Here is a 22673-nt window from a genome sequence, read left to right on the forward strand (position 1 = left end):
TCTAAACTGCATACAAGTTAAATTGACATGTTTTTAACAACTTCAGAAGTGCAAGGTATACAATGATGTGGATTATGTGATATTTTCATTTTAGCAATATCTTATGAGTTATATGTTAATGTGGATTATATACTAGAATTTACAATAAATGTAATTAATATACCTTCAAGTTATATATTTTTAAATTGTCTTAACATGTCTTTTTGATATCAAAGTCAATAAAAGCAGCATTTCCATTAATTGTAGTTTTATTTTCTTAACCCACTAAATATTTTCAATTGGTTATCATCATATGCATAGCTGAGTCTCAAAGTGATTACAATAAGCAAACTTCACTGTATATAAATTTAACTAAACATTTTACCTATAAATTTTGCTATTATATACAAACATTTTAAAATTTACAATAAATAAATTTATTAAAAACATAATTTCAAATAATGATAGATTAATTATTTTGTTACTTACCTAATGTTGTTCTTTCTATGCTTTTTACAGGTCCAGAAATATCATTTTTAAATGCAAATATTTTGAAAATGTAAGTTGTTCCAGGTGAAAGTAAATCAACTGAACAGAGAAAAGTAACTTTTTAATGTTTGGTTTATTATGAAAATTATATTTTTTTATATTAAAATACAGAATATTTTTGTTAACTCAAAAACAGACAGTACCTTTTACATTGTTAGATGTAGTATTTATCTGCTTCCAAGGCAAATAATCATTTTCATAATTTGGATGATACAATAGACAGTATTTATCAACTTTATCAAAATTGTTTTTCCAAGAAACAACAAGAGAATTAGCTGTTATATTTAAAACACTAAGATCTTCAATTGGACTAGATATATAATCCTTATCAAATTCCAAGTAGACTGGTGGAGAATTTCCACTTTCCAGATTACCAGATAAAGAAGTTACCTATAAAATATATTAATTACAATTAGATTATATAGAAACTATAAAAATAAAAAATTAAATATTCTAATTCTCCTAAAGTATATCAACAAAAATAATTTCTACTTTAAGCAGACTTCACTGTATATAAATTTAACTAAACATTTTACCTCATACATCATAATATATTAAATTTTGTTTATGATTTACAAAGTTTTAATAACAGAAAGTTAAAGTTAAATTATTCTTTTCACAAAAGTGCATCTGAATCAAGGATGCCTGCAGGATTTTACCTCAGAAAGTTAAGTATATATATATTTTTTTATATCAATTAATCAAATAAGTGACTAATAAAAACTCATGTTCCTTAAACAGGTTTCTATCTACTCATACAGAAACCTGTTTAAGTAGACAAAAACTCTGTACTATCTTCATCTAGCTGAATGAATAAATAATAAATATGTACAAAAAAACATTAAAANGGCTCATCTGCTGGTCTAATCATACAAATTATTACCAAGTTCTAGCTTGATAGAACCAATTTAACTATCATTTGATTTTTATAAAAATAATAAAGAAATATAGTAAAAAATATTTATTTGAATAATACAATAACAACAACAAAAGATAAAGTTTTCTTATGTATATTTATTATAGCTTGACAACATTTTTTACTTACCATTATTAATTTATGAAAGTTTATTTTACATTGGATTCTAAATTTAAAATTAAATTTCATAAAATATTAATTATTTCAAATCGATTCTATAATATTTATATTCCTTTAAGAATCATCTTCAATTTTACTCATAATATAGAATATTTAAATTTTATCATAATTACTTCATTATAAACTATAAATAAATAAATGCTTTGAGTTTATAATACTCCTTTCTTTTAAAATGAGATTTTTAGGAAAAATTTGATATTAATTGGAAATAAATATGTTTTAAAGACTTTACTAAAGAGTAAAAATGCTAATAATATATTTTGAAGCTATATAGTACATACAGTACGTGTGTGTATGTGTGTGTGTGTGTAACAAAATAATAAAACTATTTTATTATTTACTTCACCTCATATCCAAGATTTCCACTTGATGACAAACAAGATGCATTCCAACTGATGGACATTTTGTTGTTTTCTTGAGATAATTTTGCAGCAAGATTTTTAGGAGGAGCAAGATTATCAGATTCTGTTCTCACAAAATAAAATCCTCCAGAGGGACCAATTCCAAATGGACCAATAACTCTAACTTCAAGTGAATACATTTCACAAGGATTCAAACCAGATAAAGTGAAATTTGTCAATGACGTATTTCCAACAAGTACTAAATATTTAAAACAGAAATTTAACAAAAGGTTTTATAACTCATATAACAATAATATATTATTAACAAATACATAATATTTATATTTAATTTAAAAAAGTTTTACATTAATTTATTAGTTTAGCATTGCAAGTCAAATTATGTGATAGGCTTATTTAATTTGAATTTTCCAAACTAATAGTAATAATTCTTAACTGGTTCATAAATGGTTCTTTTTCTTTGCATGCTAATGAGCAATAATTTTTGGGGAAATTTTGAGCCCTGAAAATATTCTGCACTCAAATAATTTAGTACAGTGTAATTACAGTAAAACCTTTATAAATCAAAAGGTTTATACGGGTTTTATTGTAATTGGAAATAAATCAATTAATTAATTTAGACTATTCTGGAAAAGATTCACCTGGAGAACTTGAACTGCAAATTCTTATCATTCAGATGCTTTCCCAATTATGCCAACAGGACCTTTATCCAATCTTTGCTTCCAGAACAATTAATTTAAAAAATCTACATATATAAAGCTGAAAAACTGGATTCTTTCTTTCTGTCACTGTATGCCAAAAACGGCCACTAAAGGCACCCCTATTACTTAAATTAATAATAAATTCAGTATATTATTATTTCACGCAGTTTTTTTGCGTTTTAGTAGGGTATGCCATGAGAAATTCAGATTATTATTATTATTTTTATTTGTAATAGGAATTTATTATTTATACCACGGAATGACACTGCTGCTGCTAGAATACCCACTAGGGGGCATCCTGGGCTACCAGAATAGAAGGATTCAAAGTACGAAAAAATCTAATAATCTTAATCTTTGTTGTTGTTTTTGCCCAGGCAATGCTGGGCTCATCTGCTGGTCTAATCATACAAATTATTACCAAGTTCTAGCTTGATAGAACCAATTTAACTATCATTTGATTTTTATAAAAATAATAAAGAAATATAGTAAAAAATATTTATTTGAATAATACAATAACAACAACAAAAGATAAAGTTTTCTTATGTATATTTATTATAGCTTGACAACATTTTTTACTTACCATTATTAATTTATGAAAGTTTATTTTACATTGGATTCTAAATTTAAAATTAAATTTCATAAAATATTAATTATTTCAAATCGATTCTATAATATTTATATTCCTTTAAGAATCATCTTCAATTTTACTCATAATATAGAATATTTAAATTTTATCATAATTACTTCATTATAAACTATAAATAAATAAATGCTTTGAGTTTATAATACTCCTTTCTTTTAAAATGAGATTTTTAGGAAAAATTTGATATTAATTGGAAATAAATATGTTTTAAAGACTTTACTAAAGAGTAAAAATGCTAATAATATATTTTGAAGCTATATAGTACATACAGTACGTGTGTGTATGTGTGTGTGTGTGTAACAAAATAATAAAACTATTTTATTATTTACTTCACCTCATATCCAAGATTTCCACTTGATGACAAACAAGATGCATTCCAACTGATGGACATTTTGTTGTTTTCTTGAGATAATTTTGCAGCAAGATTTTTAGGAGGAGCAAGATTATCAGATTCTGTTCTCACAAAATAAAATCCTCCAGAGGGACCAATTCCAAATGGACCAATAACTCTAACTTCAAGTGAATACATTTCACAAGGATTCAAACCAGATAAAGTGAAATTTGTCAATGACGTATTTCCAACAAGTACTAAATATTTAAAACAGAAATTTAACAAAAGGTTTTATAACTCATATAACAATAATATATTATTAACAAATACATAATATTTATATTTAATATATTGTTATTGTTAAAAATTATCTACTAAAATTTGAAGTTAAACATCTTAAAATATATTACATGAAAACTAAGTTATTATAAAATGTCATTCCATTTTTTAAACTACTTTCAGATTTTAAAATGTAATTATTTATTCCAATTAATTTTGCATGTTTCAAAAATAAAATTAAACAATAAAATTAGTTAAAATTAAATAATTATAAGTTTTTAATAAAAACTCAATAACATAACAACAAACTTTTCTTTCTGAAACACATTTTTATACATCTAAGTCTTTTTAGATTTATAAGAAAAAATGTATGCACAAATCTATTCTCAATATTCCCTTATGATAAGTTATCAGATTATATCAAAGATTAATTTGCCATAATATCATCATCACACTCTATTGAAAAATCTTACCAAGTGGTGTAATAAATTGAAATGTAATGAATCAACCCATGGACCATAAATTTTAATTTACTGGCAAACAACCTTATTAACGTCTTTCTAAATGTGGATATTACTAACACAAAGAAGTCTATATCCTTCTAAACTTCCCCATCCAGTATCAACCATCTTTTTACCATCCTCAATTATTAATCTGAAAACATTATTTATACAACTTTGGCTGTACTCTTATGCATCATCTCTGGTAAATATTTTTAACCACCCAAGTACCATCATACACACAGGAAAACCCCTCTTAACGCAACTTTTGATATGTACAAATTATATTAACTGCTTTAAGCAGGTAATTAAGCAGGTGGAGTATTATTTTTCAAGCAAACTTCATACACTTGTATCATAATCAATGATATTTAAATGTTACTTCAAACATTTTTTTTTTGTTTTTTAAATAATAAAAAAGTAGTTAAGATATAAAAGTGATAGATGTTGCATAATCTAACATAATTCTTTTCAAATGTCCAGGAAAAAAAAAGAATCATAGTGAAGTGTTGAAAATCCAGACATCAAAAATTCAGATTTGGCCACTGAAAAATTAATATTAACCTTTTTAATAGTAACTTCATTGTCAATGTTCTTTTGGCCTCACCCTATTGATGTTTTAATAGTCACTTAGAATTCAGAATTTTTTCATTTTAAAATTATGATTAATATACTTTTTATTTAGATACAGTGATTCTGTAAATCACATTTTGAATCTTTTTTTAATTAATTAAGCACTCTTACATTCCTTGTGAAATACTGGCTTGAATTCAAGTTTAGGTCTTCTATTTAGAGTTTACAGTACTTAAAATGCTAATTTACATGTATATTCAAAAATCCAGATAAGGTCTAGCTCCAATTAGTCTAGTTTTTCAACACTTCACTGGTAAGACACCAAAATTATTTATTCCAAATATAGTATATATTTTGTAATAAATCTTTAGTGTACATATCTTTAGCAGATATGTATACTAAAGATGGCCTGAACTAAGGCCAAAAACATTTCATAGTAATTTTGGTGTCATTAACCAAGCAGTTTTTGTTTATTAAATATTATGGTATACTTACAAAAATAGCATTTTTTAAAATTGAACTTAATAAAAGTTAAAAATTTCAGTTAACAAATAAAAAGTTTATAAAAAATTATTACCTAATGTATTAAAAGATTTTTGAAACATGAATATTCCATAAATCCATTTATTACTTCTTTTATCATTGATGGAATCCCATTGAAGAATGACTTTAGTTCCTTTCACTATACTCTTGATGTTTGACACAGAACTGAGAGGCTTTCCTATCAAATACATTTGTAAGTAATATAAATTTTAAATAAATTTTACATTTATACTATAACAATGTTTTAAACAGTTCTTTAATTATTTCAAGTTTATTAATTATGTATGAATAAAATTCATTATTATTTTTTATTTATTGTAAACCAAAAAAATTTGATAGCATAATTATTAAAAAAACTTGAGTAAAAGTGGTATTTGTTTTTTAGATCAATTTTAATAAATTTTTCATATATTTATGTTGCACAGAATTATTATTAAATCAAAAGTTTTATAAATAATAATTAAAACTAAATTTATTAATCATATTAATTTTCAGAAGAAAATTAATTAAGAAGAATATATGTGCAGACAGTCCATATCTTAACAATGGAGTTTTGTTCTGGCCTCCTTTGTAAGTCAAACTAAAATTAATAATGATAATATGATACAATTCTATAAGGCCACATATACATTGACAGAGCTGTGGAGTATCCCACCATGTATATTTATATTTTAGTCTGTATAATCTTATGCTATCTATAATTTCCTCTTCTACTAAAAAGAGAAAAAACTGCACTATTTTTCCTCTTTTCTGTCTCTTCTGACCTATTTGCGCTTTCTGGCGAGTTTTGGGCTAAAAAGAAAAAACAACCGACAAGGCAGCATAGGAGGACAGGACTTTCTTTTTTTCATTCTGAGGGAAGCGAGTGAGAAGGAACGACGTGAGGTGGAGGAGGGAAGGAATCCATGTGGTTAAGGAGCGTATGTCAGGAGCTTGCCCAATTTGTCGTGCAGATAAGAGTGACTTTCTTCTACTTTCACTTTTCTATCTTTACTCCTAACATAGATTATAGTAGTATTTTNAACATGTCTTTTTGATATCAAAGTCAATAAAAGCAGCATTTCCATTAATTGTAGTTTTATTTTCTTAACCCACTAAATATTTTCAATTGGTTATCATCATATGCATAGCTGAGTCTCAAAGTGATTACAATAAGCAAACTTCACTGTATATAAATTTAACTAAACATTTTACCTATAAATTTTGCTATTATATACAAACATTTTAAAATTTACAATAAATAAATTTATTAAAAACATAATTTCAAATAATGATAGATTAATTATTTTGTTACTTACCTAATGTTGTTCTTTCTATGCTTTTTACAGGTCCAGAAATATCATTTTTAAATGCAAATATTTTGAAAATGTAAGTTGTTCCAGGTGAAAGTAAATCAACTGAACAGAGAAAAGTAACTTTTTAATGTTTGGTTTATTATGAAAATTATATTTTTTTATATTAAAATACAGAATATTTTTGTTAACTCAAAAACAGACAGTACCTTTTACATTGTTAGATGTAGTATTTATCTGCTTCCAAGGCAAATAATCATTTTCATAATTTGGATGATACAATAGACAGTATTTATCAACTTTATCAAAATTGTTTTTCCAAGAAACAACAAGAGAATTAGCTGTTATATTTAAAACACTAAGATCTTCAATTGGACTAGATATATAATCCTTATCAAATTCCAAGTAGACTGGTGGAGAATTTCCACTTTCCAGATTACCAGATAAAGAAGTTACCTATAAAATATATTAATTACAATTAGATTATATAGAAACTATAAAAATAAAAAATTAAATATTCTAATTCTCCTAAAGTATATCAACAAAAATAATTTCTACTTTAAGCAGACTTCACTGTATATAAATTTAACTAAACATTTTACCTCATACATCATAATATATTAAATTTTGTTTATGATTTACAAAGTTTTAATAACAGAAAGTTAAAGTTAAATTATTCTTTTCACAAAAGTGCATCTGAATCAAGGATGCCTGCAGGATTTTACCTCAGAAAGTTAAGTATATATATATTTTTTTATATCAATTAATCAAATAAGTGACTAATAAAAACTCATGTTCCTTAAACAGGTTTCTATCTACTCATACAGAAACCTGTTTAAGTAGACAAAAACTCTGTACTATCTTCATCTAGCTGAATGAATAAATAATAAATATGTACAAAAAAACATTAAAAAAATCCAGCGATGAGTTGCTTAACTTTTCTGGCAACATTTGGGGTGGCATCTGTTAAAATATTTTATTAAAAACTTTTTATATTTTTAATTATTATAAAATGGCAAATATTTTAATTTTTACAGTAGAGATGACTTTTTAAAAAAATATAAATGCTAATAATGAGTAAATTATTATTAAGTCAGACCCTACTAGAGATATGACACAATCTCCTTTATCTCCCCACCTCTTTAACATTTAACCACCAAAATTTAATAGCATCAATCTCTGTAATAAACAAACCTTCCTGCAAAATTTCAGAGAATTTTGACAAAAAGCACAGGAGTTATTAAGCTTCAAGCTTCAAAGATGAACAAAATCATGCCCCATACACACAAACATCTATACTTACAGAAAAAAACCTCTGAATTTTTTTTGCATTTCTTGACGTTTCAAGGAAACCTGAGTCCAAAAATGCAAAAATCTTGGAGTGTCATTTTTTGACTGATCACCATATTTTCCTTCTGTTATATATAACAGAGCCTGGAGAGTAATAAGATACCAATAAAAACCTGAACTTCCCTACGATATATGATGTCTTCCAAATAGTATAACATCTCCATATAGCTTAAATTAAAGAACTACAGTAAAAAAAATCATTTCATCATGCATAGATTATAGTTACTTCAGTGTATTGACTATTAAATAAATTTACTCTTACAAAATAGCTTTGATTCATATTATATTACAAAAATAAATTATTGTACACATACATTTTCAATTGAAATCAGAAGTATGAAAATTAAAATTTTTCTTTCAAGGAAAAAATTCACAAATAGAAAAAAAAAGCAATTCATTAAAAATGTTTAATTTCTCAAATTTAAGTTTCTGAAAATTCAGATTCCACAAAGCTACAAAATATTAATTCATTAAAAAGTTTATGCTTTGAATTTTCAAATTATTTTGAAAACTTATTTAATAAAGAAAATATCAAAGTTAATGCCTTAGTAAAATTTCAAGTGTTATAAGATAATTTTTAAATATTCTAACAATCTACAAATTAGCACAGAACTGTTAACACAATATATTTGTAAAAACAATTACACATTAAATGATTGTTATGATTTATCTATGTGATCTTGTCATTATACAGGGGGTGCAAAAGTAGGTAAACAGTTGAGAATCTGAGAAATACAAATGTTTGGTGTTCATTATTATTATTTATCTTTTATTAGTTCATATTCCTTATTTGTGATTTAATTTGTACACAAGAAAAAATGTTTTTTCTTCCTATTTTCTGCCTGTATGTTTATTTTTTCAATAATAAAAACTGTATACCTACTTTTGCACCCCTATATATTAAAATTTCTGCCAATAAATTAATAAACATTATTTCATCATTTAAAAAATATCTTTTCTGTAGTTGTATAAATATTAATTTCTTTTTATTTTTCTTACACTGAAACTTAAAATCCATATAAAATTAAACATTTATATATTATGTTATAACTTGTACATAAATTTATAAATTTTTGGAAATTTTTTCATTAATCAGTCATGGATTTTGNAATAAAGAAAAGATTTTCTTTTAAAAAAACAATGTTAGAAATAAAAATTTGATTAAAAATAATTAATACTAAAGGCTACAAAATATACTTCTACTAGATGTAATATTATGACTAGCAAGGAAAGCAAACATAATTACTTTGCTTACTAGTTTTATTTAAAAAGTATTATGAAGTATTGTTGCAAGGAAAATGAACCACAAATATTGTACTGCAGTGTTAACTTTAATATACTACATAAGTATAAATATATAGAGAGGATATTATTACATTTTTTTTATTGAATCATTGAGTCTCATTATTGAATTTTTTATTGAAAATGTAAGAGATATTTAAAAGGATAATGTTCATGTGGTCACTTTCAATGAATAAAAAACTAAAATCATCAAAGTATATAAAAAAAAATACAATATGACATAGATAATGTTCTGTCATATTAAGTATGTTGCCATGATAGTCTTCCAAATGACTTTTCATCCAAAACTGAATGGAACAGTATACAGTCGACCCCCCTATAAGATCATTGATTTTTCCGTTTTATCTGAATTACATGTTGTACGAGTCACTTAGATTTTACAAATACATGTGCCGGGCTGTGAACGGCTCACATATTTGTAAAATCTAAGTGACTCGTACAACATGTAATTCAGATAAAACGGAAAAATCAATGATCTTATAGGGGGGTCGACTGTATAGTAAATGCTATTGAGAGTGCCTCATTATTTGTGTGTCTATTATGTAATGATTTCAGAATAGTTTATGCTGCATATAAAATTTGTGTTTCATAGCTTTCCACAAATATATACATATTTATTATACAAATGTAATATCATACCCAAATGGTATAATTAATTCCTGGAAGAAAATCATATTGTAGTACTGTCTGAGTTGGAATTATTTTATTTAGTAATTCTATATGTGGTGGTGTTGGAGGGAGAACATAAATCTGAAAAAAAAAATTCATATTAATAAGCTTTTCATTTGTAATTTATTTTACAGTATAATTAATTATAATTAATAAATGCAATTAAAACAAATACATCCTTTATAGCTCTAAATATCTAATAACTAGATTAAACAATGTTTCACAGTAAATTAATTCTTTATGGTTATATATACAGTCGGTCCCCCTATAACGTGGGTTCATAAAATGCGGATTTGTATATCACAGCAAAAAAATTGCGACTGTATTCGTATAAAGACACTAAAAGAGACTCATAAAATGTGGTAAAACGTCATCGCTGACTCATGTCGTGACAGGATTGGGAATCTGGACCAATAGTGGACGAGCAGCCAAACTACTTACATGCTACGAAGAGTTTAGGTAAGTTGAGTTTACTATCATCTGTACAGTATATAAATTAGGTACTGCAATTTTATACATTTCTTGTGAAAAAAACATTTCTTATTCAACGGCCATAAAAATTATTTCTATTAATGATGTCTCCAAAGTTCAACGAATTTTTCGCAGAAAAATAACTTATCAGAAAATGTGCCCGCTGTTTGGTGCACTGCTCCGTGACGAAAACAAGCTTAAGCAATTGCGTCGTCGAATGGTGCACACTCGGTAAGTAATCCTACAATTTTTTGTTTATAGCATAGTTTATACAGATTATTCCCAAAAAATTATATGTGTTTTGTATATGTTGAGTCAAATTAGTCTAGAATTGATTAATTTTATGGAAGAAAATCTTTCAAACAGCCTAGTCCGTAAACTGCACATATGCTGCGCTGTGATTGCTCATATATTTAAGGATTCCTACAATGTGAAATTCTTATAAAGTGGAACGTATTTACTGCGTTATGGGGGGTCGCCTGTATATATATAAAAAACTTCTTGAATAGATAAATAATAGGTGAAAAATAAATTTATGCAAACTATAACCATTAAACATTTTTAAATAAATATAATTTACAATAGCATATAATGTACAACATAAAATTGTAAATATTAGTAAACTGAATATCTCATTGATATTTACTGCTTGTCTGAATTAATACTGTTTTATTAGTTTTAATTTGAGGATGTGCAAAAATACAAAGACATTATTCAATAAGACTTATTTTCAACTATTGCTGAATTAAACAAGGCATTGAATCATTTAACACACTACTTTAAAATATTACTTGATATTAATTACAGACTAGCATGTAACATACATTTATATCCTAACAATATTATAGCAAAACCCACAAAAATGTTACAATAAAGTTGATCTCATACTTTTGTCGAGGGAAGTAGTGGCTTATGTAAATTTGAAAGCAGCTCGGATAATTAATTTTTAGAAAATTTACAAATGTATTATACTGTTGATGGTAGAAGATTCCACAGAATAGCAAACCTATCTTAAGATAAGCTGTTATGAAGGCAAATATATGTAAATTCTATACGCACTTCGCATCACTTGCTAAAAAATTGAATAATTAAATAATTTCTGTATTAAAATTGTCTATTTCTTTACATTATTATTTGTAAATGCTTAAATAATCATCTATACTAATATTANTATGTAAATTCTATACGCACTTCGCATCACTTGCTAAAAAATTGAATAATTAAATAATTTCTGTATTAAAATTGTCTATTTCTTTACATTATTATTTGTAAATGCTTAAATAATCATCTATACTAATATTATAAAGAGGTTATGTATGTATGTATGTATGTATGTATGTATGTATGTATGTATGTATGTATGTATGTATGTTTCTATGCAGCAGGTAATCTCCGAAACTACTCATCTGATTTCAAAATTCTTTCACCAATATTTAGAATGGAACTTCAGGGTGGACATAGGCTGTATATTCTGTTAAACATTCATATAAATTAAAAGATATAATCTAGGTTAAGGCTTTTATGTCCAACAGATGGCGCTACGAGTATGACGCCCTAAGTTTGCTTTTCTATGAGGCATTACGTTTTTCTGTGAAAATGAACTAAAGCGGATCATCATCTATCTATTTATATAAATAAAAATGTAATGTTCGTTTGTTCCTACCGATTCCTTTGAAATTTTGACACAACACTGCATTCGAATACGCGCGTGTTTTTATATAATATACGTGTCGAAATTCAACCCCACTGAAGGAAGATGGTTAGGATCAAGGCTTACCGTAAAGAACTCTGCTTATACTTATACTATTTTTAGATGTGGGTTTTTGCGTTTTTGATTGCGTTTTAATAGGGTAGGTCAAGAGAATGTACACTAAGAAGAAATTTTTCAAAAAATCCCCCCATGGGGGAAGTGTTATAAATTTATAATAGATATATTTTGAGCCACAACAATGCGTGGCAGGGTCTGCTAGTTATTTTAATAAAATAAGTCATAATTTTAACCCCAAACACAAAAAAAATGAAGTTTAAACCAATCTTCCACTCGCCATGCTAGACGTAGTGAATGCCATTATCGACCATCTAGAGTTGCCAGATGGCAGTGCTCAACCACCTGTCATTCATGCTTTGGGCTGAAACATGATGGCCGCAACCTCTCTTATAACTATGCATGAATCATCACAGGATGGCTTCTGTGATGATTCATACTTAAATTAAAGAATATATCATTATCATTTAATGTAAAAATTTTTACAATAATTTATCAGTTTAGCATTGTATGACAAGTTACATGGTAGACCAATTTAATTATCTGCATTATTTAATTTGAATTTTCCAAACTACATAATAATAATTATTAATTCAATCATAAAATGTTTTATTTTGTGTGCTAGTGTGCAATAAAATTCTGTATGTTCTGGGAAAATTTTGAGTCCTGAAAATATTCTGCACCTTTGTAAAGATATTCTTATATATAAAGACAGTTTTATAGACTTTCTTGGGAAGAATTCATATATTTATGAATTATGTCATACCAAGAACTATCATATAACATCTATAAAACTTATTATTGTAAAATAAATTTTTTCATTTCATTTCATGCAGTGAATTTTGAACTTCATAAATTTGGTTATCTCTTATATAATATGTATATAACTTTGAAATAATAGTCTAAATTATATACTAATGTAAGCATGCAATAACCCAATTTTTCAATTAAGACCAAACAATCTGCTCCATTATATCAGGCAGGGTTCAATAACCTTGCCTGATATAATGTAGCAGATTTTTATTTGTATACAGGGTGCATAGGAAAGTCTCTTTAACTGGAAAATTCATGCAAACAGAGAAAGCTACAGCTATGCAAGTGAGATAACAGTATAGTAAAGCGACTACGCCCGACCCAATGCAAACAACAGCAGTGCCCCTAGTAGCGAAATTTGGAAGGTAGGCAGTGCAAATTGAAAACAAAAACAGATAGAGCAAACTTTCCAATTAGAAAGTTTTAGAGCATCAATTAATTAGTATGAAATGATGTGTGGTTCACATGGATAAGATAAATTGTTGCCTGTATACTCAAAAATGTTCAAAAGCAATGCATGCCATTTTGTGTAAACATTTAAAAGGAATAGCCATATGTATGAAGAAATACACACAACTTATTGCATAAAATACATACTTACGTCAATACAGTTTGATAACAATGGCATGTATCATGAGAAATGGCAAACTTTTTGCACATACTCGATATTAACTTGTTATCACTGTGTGACAGTTTGCCTTTCTGTTGTCTTTTGTGTGATTTTATCAAACTGTATTGACATAAGTACGTATTTTATGCAATAAATTGTGCGTATTTCTAACCTATGGCTATTCTTTTCAAATGTTTACACAAAATGGCGTGCATTGCTTTTGGACATTTTTGGGTATACAGGCGTCAATTTATGTTATCCGTGTGAACCACACATCATTTCCTACTAATTAATTGATGCTCTAAAACTTTCTAATTGGAAAGTTTACTCTATCTGTTTTCATTTTTGATTTGCACTGCCTATCTTCCAAATTTTGCCACTAGGGGTGCTGCTGTTGTTTGCATTGGGTCGGGCATAGTCGCTTTACTATATCGTTACCTCACTTGCATAGCTGTAGCTCTTTCCGTTCGCAAGAATTTTCCGATTAAAGGGACTTTCCTATGCACCCTGCATATGCATCAGCTAGGTAAAGCAACAGCCAGCTGAATGCCACGAAGGACCTATTAAGTGAACACTTAAATCATCTCAAGTCACCACAAGTAACCAGGATGGCTATATAGTCAACTTGTGTTAATACTAGGGAAACAGTAAGTAGTTCGCTTTAATGAAAACTGGTATTAATAATTTTCAGAGTCAAGGTCATATAATTTATGGACTTAGTAGATTTAAGGCTTTAAGGCTTAGTAGACAAGTGAAACCGCTAAATTATATTTTGAATTAGCTTACTAAATAAAGTTAAATTTATTTACAAAAATAAATTAATAATGTAAATGATTTTNTAATAATTTTCAGAGTCAAGGTCATATAATTTATGGACTTAGTAGATTTAAGGCTTTAAGGCTTAGTAGACAAGTGAAAACGCTAAATTATATTTTGAATTAGCTTACTAAATAAAGTTAAATTTATTTACAAAAATAAATTAATAATGTAAATGATTTTAAAATCAAACAAAATGAGGAGAAGATGGTATTCTCTGTTTAAGTATGGAACAGTATAACAGAGTGGTTAAACAAAGCCAAGAAAAATCTATGATTTTTTTTCTGTTGAAGATTGTTTGAAAAGTATGAAATATTTTTTGATGCCAAAAGAGTAAAAAAGGAGCCAGATTTGGTGCAAAGTAGCCAAACCTGGCATCATTGTATGCTCCTTGAAAAAATCATGGATTTCTTTTAGCTTTGTTTAATCACTCTGATATACTGAGTGCTCCATACTTAATTAAACAGAGAATACCATCTCCTCATCATTTTGTTTGATTTGAAAATCATTTATATTATTAATTTATTAGATTATGCCAGGTAAATTTCACAATGATTAAAATTACAATGATGCCAGATAAAATTTAAGGATGTCCACCCTTTATTCTTAAATTTTAATCCTTACTTTCTGAGTATAGTAGAATGGTAACTAAAGCCAGATGTTTGAATTGCTTGTTTGATCTCCAATTGTAGAGCAACTGGAGATCAAACAAGTCTTTGCTTACTAGAAGAAAATTACTCTACTCAAAATAGAACATTTATTACAGTATCATTCTGCTTTTTACACTTTTTGACATGAATAATAAAATCATTATTGGAAATAGGGTTATTTCTTGGGGGTTGTGAAGGTAATTCACAGTTTGATTTAACAAATTCTGGTAAAATTTTTGCTTGCTTTATCGCATAAATTAATGTTGTTGTGACAATGGCATAATTCACTTTGTTCATGTTTGCTTTAAGACAAGTAGACTGTATCTAAATTATTAAGAGTTCTGGAGGCAAAGATTGGATGAAGGTCTATGCATCTATATGGTAAGCAGGAGTTGTGGATTTGAGCCCTATTCTGGTGTCGGGATAAAAATCGTCTGTCATGCGATTTCCCGCGCTTTTCCATTCGTTCGACGAACGATGGTTGTCGCCATAGAAACGGCAATCGGACCACTTTTGAAGACTCGACCGCTGATTGGTTGAGAGACATCGGACCATCGGCGGACGTTTTGTAGTGCTACTAAGTGCTGATTGGTGGAAGCCGATTGACTTCAATCCGTATAAAAGGATTGAGTTGTGGCGGAAGTTCAGTTTGCCTGGAATACATCTATGAAACTCACGTTTGTCTAAGTTCGCCTTGGACGCATGAAGGAAACTCATGTCTGACTTTAGTTCACCTAAGCTGGCCCCGAAGATTGTTTCGTCTCGTGCTGTAAATGACTTTAGAATTAGTTCGTTGCAAGGTGTCTTTTCGACGGACCTGTTGTAGTAGATAAATGTGATGAACTTTGTTAACATCTGACGTTTTGTAAATGTTTGTTTTGTGACTTTTGTAACTGTACATACGTTTATTTTTCAATATATATATAAGTTTTGAATTTAACTGGCGTATATGGTGTTTTGAACTTGACTTCTGGGTCAATTATTTTCTTCCAGAACTTTCTAGATTAAATATTAATTTATTTATAATTAAAAAATTTATCAAGGAATGGCACCTAATATCCACCTCTAGGCAAAATTATACTTCAGATTTAATTATTAAATAGTAAGTATATTATATCCCGATATAATCCTGGCAGAATATTTTCTGGCTGTAATAGTTTAAATTATAAATATCTAGTCACCTGATGTGGAATATGATATTTTGTTAACAAATTTGTTTAATTCTTCAAATTATTCTTCACTAAGTACTGCTGTTATCAAATTAGTGTAAAAACTTTAAATCCATGTATTTCACAGTGTTAAAATGACATTTTATTTAAAATTTTGACATTAAAAAATTAATGTTTTATAAAAAGTACATTTTAATTTGAACATTATGGAGAAAGAAAAAACAAAGTAAATTCTCACTAAATTAACCTACAACAATCTTGAAAAACAGAGATAGATTTTACCTTATATCCTGTTATAACTTCATGAATTTGAGGTGCTGACCATTTTACAAATATCCTTTGTCCTTGCTGTTGAGCTGAAAGATTGCTGGGTGCAGAAGGTGCTATAAAGTTTTCAATCACAATTGCATAATATTATAATTAGGTAGAGAAAATATATGTAATAAAATATTAATTTTGAAAACATTTTTATTTTTAATACAAAAATAAATCTGAATAAAATGAAATAAAATTTAAACTAAAAGCAATTCTTTATTTTTGAAACAGAAATTCAAACATATACATACTATATGATTGTGACATATTTGCAAAATATATGTCAGTATGTGTCTATTATTCTAAAATCAATCTGTAAGATTTGAGAAATCTTAAACTTTTCTCAAGAAAGCAAGATCATGCAATTTATAAAGAATAATTTCAACTTTTTAACAACACACAAAATCTATCTACAAAAGTCAGAAAAATACTTTTAATTTCTTATTTGTTTTCAGGAATATATTAGCATCATCAGAAGTTTTTAAGAAAAAAAAATTACCTAAGCTATATTTCAGTAATATAATTTGGAAATTATATTTTGTGAATATAGTATTATTCAAAAGTCCTTTGATAATTTCTTTTTGGAAAACCATAAAAAGGTATATGGAAGTACATTGTAAACTGGGATTAAAAGAGAAAATCTGAAAATTTTATTTATACTAAAAGAACCTGTACTGTGGCAAGGTGCAGAGATAGGTCTCTAGCATCTACAGGCGATTCACCTCTATTCTGTTAGCCTCCCAGGTTATTAAACATTACTCCTGTGATTTCTTCCTCTGAAGTATCCTCCTAGGTATGTTCCACCATTGGCAAAGGATTTATTTATTCACATTTAATCAATGCATTGCAACAGTCCTTGAATGTTTGAACCCAATATGCGAAAAAAGTATAGCAGAAACTTGGATATGTATCATATAGATGCACACATTGAGTCTTTGTACTTTTACAATGTGTATAGTATAAAACTTCCAGATTTTCTCCTTCAATCTTGACTTCTTGGGTATTGTTATGATTTGCAATTTTTCAAAGAAAAATAAAACAAAGTTGTCAAGGAACTTTGCAAGATTACATATCTAGATCATCTTACCCATTGTTTACCACAAGTCTAATCAGATTCTCACAATTAAAAGAAACAACATTTAAGAAAGAGATGAGAAATAAGATCGTTTTGCAGAAAAGAGAGGTGTTTTTATTAGACCATAAGGACAGAGTCCTTGCAAATCATTGAAATGTTTAGTAATTTGACAAGGATTCTATAATATGCAGTAACTTATTATGATAAAAAACTTTTAAGAATAAATAATAATGTAAATATGAATTTACATATAAAGCAAACTTTTAGGCTACTTGTTTGTTTATTCTTAAACATCAAACAAGTATAAACAAATTTTACATTAAAATTAACAGTTATATTTTATATAAATAAATAGAAAAATGAATTTAAAACACTTTTATTACCTTTGTTTTCTGTTATGACTGTTATGTAATCAGAACTGTGAGAGATGTATGAATTGTGTACAAATTTGACATCAACTTTAACTCGATACTTTCTTCCAGGAAAAAGTCCAGAAAATGTATAATTTGTATTTGAAGTCCAGTTTTGTTTTTTCCATTCCAAATTGTCAAAATCACTACATTAAAAAAAATTAAATACTTTTTTTCCTAACATATACTATTATATGAAGCATACAATTACATAATGTTGTAAATGTCAAAAAACAAATTTTTCAGGAGAGGTAAAAAACTTTTTCTAGTGAATAAATTCATTTCAATAATATAATAAAATAGTAAAAAAGTCATCAGGCTACAAACTCTCTGGAATACTGAAATGGTGTAAATATAAGCCGTAACATTTTAAGTGCCACTATCACCACAATATTTTTTTTGCCTCAGAAAACATTGCATTTAAAATTCAATTCTTCAATAAAACTTTTAGGAAAAAATGGTATTTACAACATTATGGCATTGCACGTTTCATATAATTTTAACAGAATTAAAACAAATTTCATTAATAATAAATAATGCTACATTAAATTAAATTAGTTATTGATATAAAATACAGTAGAGCATCGATTATCTGACTCAGTTGGGGACTGGGGTTGGTCGGATAATTGAAAAGTCGGATAACCAAAAAGTATGAAAAAATCCATTATTAGTGTAGTATATTATTATATCCCATGTAATTAGTATATCGCTATTAACCTACTTTGCGTTGAATTTTCCTCCAAGTTAAGCTTATCAAATTTTTTTTAAAAATAATAATCGTTGCTATTGTATCATAAAAAATTAGAAAATTAAGCCTCGTTTAAATACTGGCTCCCTTTCATGGTCGATCCAGTGTTGCCAGCTAAAACAAGTAAAAAATAATATTAAAGTAGCCAAGACGTAGCCAAATATTGTAACGCCACATAACTAGTGGACATTTGAATTTGCCGACTAGAACGCGGTCGGTTAACCGAGGTGACGGTTAATCGAGGATTGGATAATCAATGCTCTACTGTAATATTCTATTGTCAAGTAGAAGATATCAAAATAAAATCACACAGATTTTATAGTAAATGGCATTCACTCATGAGAAAAACTAATTCAAATTTTGTGACACTCCATAATTAATATTTTTCATTTTGGATTCAACTTACAATGTAAAATTTCAATAAGCCATTAATTACATTTAATCATAAGCTGAGAAAATTATTATTTGTTAATAAACTACAAGACACAGTTGCAAATGTCATCCCTCTGTTATGAAGACAGTAACAAACTTCATTAATAATAAAGTTTAGAAATTCACAAATCCAAGATAAAACATTTTTAAAATATTACAAAATACATTAAAATTGAAGAAAAATATAAAATAAAATATTCTGATGCCAGATGAACTTAAAATAATTAACAATAATTTTTTTATTTTTATAATGCATGAGATTATTATCTTTTGCTGTTATTATTATGAATATTATATATTTAAAAAAATGTAACCTCTCCCTAATTAGATTTACCAAAATTTAGTAATTAGATATATTATTTTTAAATAAAAAAAGTTATCACAAATCTGAAATTTTTTCTTTTTTTATGACAATGTTTTAAATGTTAAGAAACTCTTCAGAAACAGCTGATATGTGTTTGTAATTAAATATGTACTTTAGCTAAGACCAATTACCATAGAACAACATTTTTGAAATTTTAAGTGTTCTAATAAAATTTATATATAAAGAAAAGATTTAAACAAATAACACACCATCAACTGCCATAAATTATCGGGTTATAATTTGGCAATAATAATAATAATGTCTCTCCCGTGATCACCACCTGGTCGTGGTGGGAAAGCCCAGTAATTTTACTGAACCATAGAGCAATGCAAGCTGGAGCACAAACTCCTGGTAGGGACACCCATGCCAGTAAGGTCTATGAAGAGAAATGAAGCTAAGAGTGACCACACCCACATTCTGTGGAGATAATTATTATGGTAGTAACCAGATCTAAGTATGATACCGGCTCAGACGTCGCCCAGATTAACAAGGTCCACGTTTGTGGGTTAGGCAGAGACTCACGTTCGAAAAATAGGCCACAGTCTCCCTTCGTTACCAGTGGCAAAAGCAGCATCGGCCCAAGCATGGCTACTGCAATGCCCTCAACAGATGTGAGGAATCAACCTAGCCTTGGTGTTTCTGTGGCAATGCATCCACAGACCACAAAGGCTAAAAAACCACGCCAACGGATGAAATGGACAACAAAAATGAACGAGTTTATCATCCGTACTTACTACACCATCACAAGACTCGAAACAAACATGACAGCATACAGACAACAACTACACCATAGATTCACACAACAATATCCTCACTTCACTGTCACCGAACAAAGGGTTGTTGATCAAAAAAGAACAATTATACACAACAACCTTATCTCACAAAAAACACTTGAACTTATCAAACAACAGGTTGCTGATCAAATACATCAACAGACAGAAACATTTAACATTAATGAAGATCACATAACCTGTCAGGATAATACAGCAACAAGCATTGATAATAGTACACATACAACAACTACCATTAATGATACTACAGACACTTCCTCATCCACCACTGATAACATAGATATAGATTTAGTTAATACACTCTCACTTATATTTCAGGAAACACTCACTAAATATACAGGTACAGATCCCACACAAAGACCACGAATACCGAAAATCAACACGTCAAAGGCAGTAGGAAAAACACTAGATTATGTAAACACTCACTTACTACCAAACTACATTCATTCAATTTCTACACTCTCAGACATTCATACATTAGTTTATGCTGGGGCAGTCACAGTAGTAACACACCATGGACTGAAAATACACTCACAGACAGACACACACAAAACACAATTCTATCACAAGCCTGCCTGGCAGAGAAGAATAGAAACACAAATAAATGACATTAGACAGCAATTAGGCAGGCTGACACAATACACTAAAAACAACATAACACCCAAATTAAAGAAACAACTCAAAAACATTTTCAAGAAAATCAAAACACACACAAAACATGAACATCACAACACACACATTACAGAATACATCGATACACTAAAACAAAAACTCGCAGCCAAAGCACGTAGACTCAAACGATACAAAACATGTACACTACGAAAACAACAAAATAAATTATTCACAAACAATGAAAAACTTTTCTACAGACAAATCAGTACCAAAACAAACACTGATACACAGCACAGTGGCACACCAACAGAAGAAGAACTCACAACTTATTGGTCTTCTCTTTGGTCCAATGCTGTTACACACAATGCTGATGCAGGCTGGATCGAGGAGGAGAACAGAAACTTGCACAACATACCAACTATGCCCTGTGCTGAAATAAACATACACGACATTCGCTACGCTGTTAACAGAACACACAACTGGAAGACACCTGGTGTAGACAACATTCACAATTTCTGGTACAAAAAGTTTACATCACTGCACCAGGAACTAGCTAAACATTTAACACACATCATCATCAATCCACAAGACATGCCAAAATTTCTTACACGGGGCATCACCTACATCAGGGATGAGCAACACGTGGCCCGCGAGCCACTTGCGGCCCGTTAAACATGTTTATGCGGCCCGCCAAGCATTTTTAAAATTGAATTTATTTTATTGACTTTCTCCCATCAATATATTGTTATAAAATTATTTATAATAAAATGGTAGTACATACTAAACCGAAACAATTTTTTGTGACGAGTTACTCACTTGTCGGCAAGTTGTTCAAACATCCAATACAAACGCACCGTGTCTGCGCAATTTTTTGCGACGAGATACACACTTGTCGGCGACTTGTTCAAACATGCAATACGTACGCGCCGCATCTGTGCTTGTTTGTGTTTGCTTCTGTCACACAGTCAGACTGGTAAGCTGTTAACTAGCAATTTTAGCAATTCTTATGTTTCTTAAAAGGCTTGAGTGCAATATTATTGTCAAAAAGGTAATAGAGTTTTTTTTATTCAAAATTAAGTTTCCTACAAATTTTTTTAATTTTCAAATTTTTAATCCATAATAGCATGTCGGAAAAGCAAACAAAACAATGAAAGGTTGCGGATGAGCACAGGCATTTTCAAGAAAAGTGGAAATTTGATTATTTTTTCACTTTCGTTGAAAATAAAGCTGTATGCTTAATATGCTCAGAGACTGTGTCGACATTAAAAGAATATAACATAAAAAGGCATTATGATACAAAACATGAACAACAATATAAAAACTTAACAGGACAACTCCGGATAGATAAGTTTAATCAAATGGAGAAAAACTTGGGAAAACAACAGGCTATTTTTAAAAATCAAGCTATTTTATCAAATACGGCAGTAAAGGCTAGTTTTGTTGTCAGTCAAATACTGGCAAAAAAA

At 28.3% G+C, this 22673-nt stretch overlaps 1 protein-coding gene across 1 annotated transcript in view; it reads right to left on the reverse strand.

Annotated features, from left to right (window-relative positions):
- The window catches only part of LOC111633139 (sortilin-related receptor-like), a 178195-nt gene that overhangs the window by 33056 nt on the left and 122466 nt on the right, over positions 1–22673 (reverse strand). Inside the window, exons 30-40 of the mRNA XM_023377670.1 lie at positions 18234–18409; positions 16743–16843; positions 10137–10247; positions 7055–7301; positions 6852–6950; positions 5588–5731; positions 3657–3915; positions 2938–2987; positions 1971–2224; positions 672–918; positions 469–567 (exon numbers count right to left, since the gene is read on the reverse strand). Coding sequence (XP_023233438.1) covers positions 469–567; positions 672–918; positions 1971–2224; positions 2938–2987; positions 3657–3915; positions 5588–5731; positions 6852–6950; positions 7055–7301; positions 10137–10247; positions 16743–16843; positions 18234–18409 — 1787 coding nt within the window. The remainder of the gene's footprint in view (positions 1–468; positions 568–671; positions 919–1970; positions 2225–2937; positions 2988–3656; positions 3916–5587; positions 5732–6851; positions 6951–7054; positions 7302–10136; positions 10248–16742; positions 16844–18233; positions 18410–22673) is intronic.

This window comes from Centruroides sculpturatus, unplaced genomic scaffold (assembly GCF_000671375.1).
Source record: "Centruroides sculpturatus isolate CEXI.00-Female unplaced genomic scaffold, Cexi_2.0 scaffold786, whole genome shotgun sequence".
NCBI classification, from domain to species: domain Eukaryota; kingdom Metazoa; phylum Arthropoda; class Arachnida; order Scorpiones; family Buthidae; genus Centruroides; species Centruroides sculpturatus.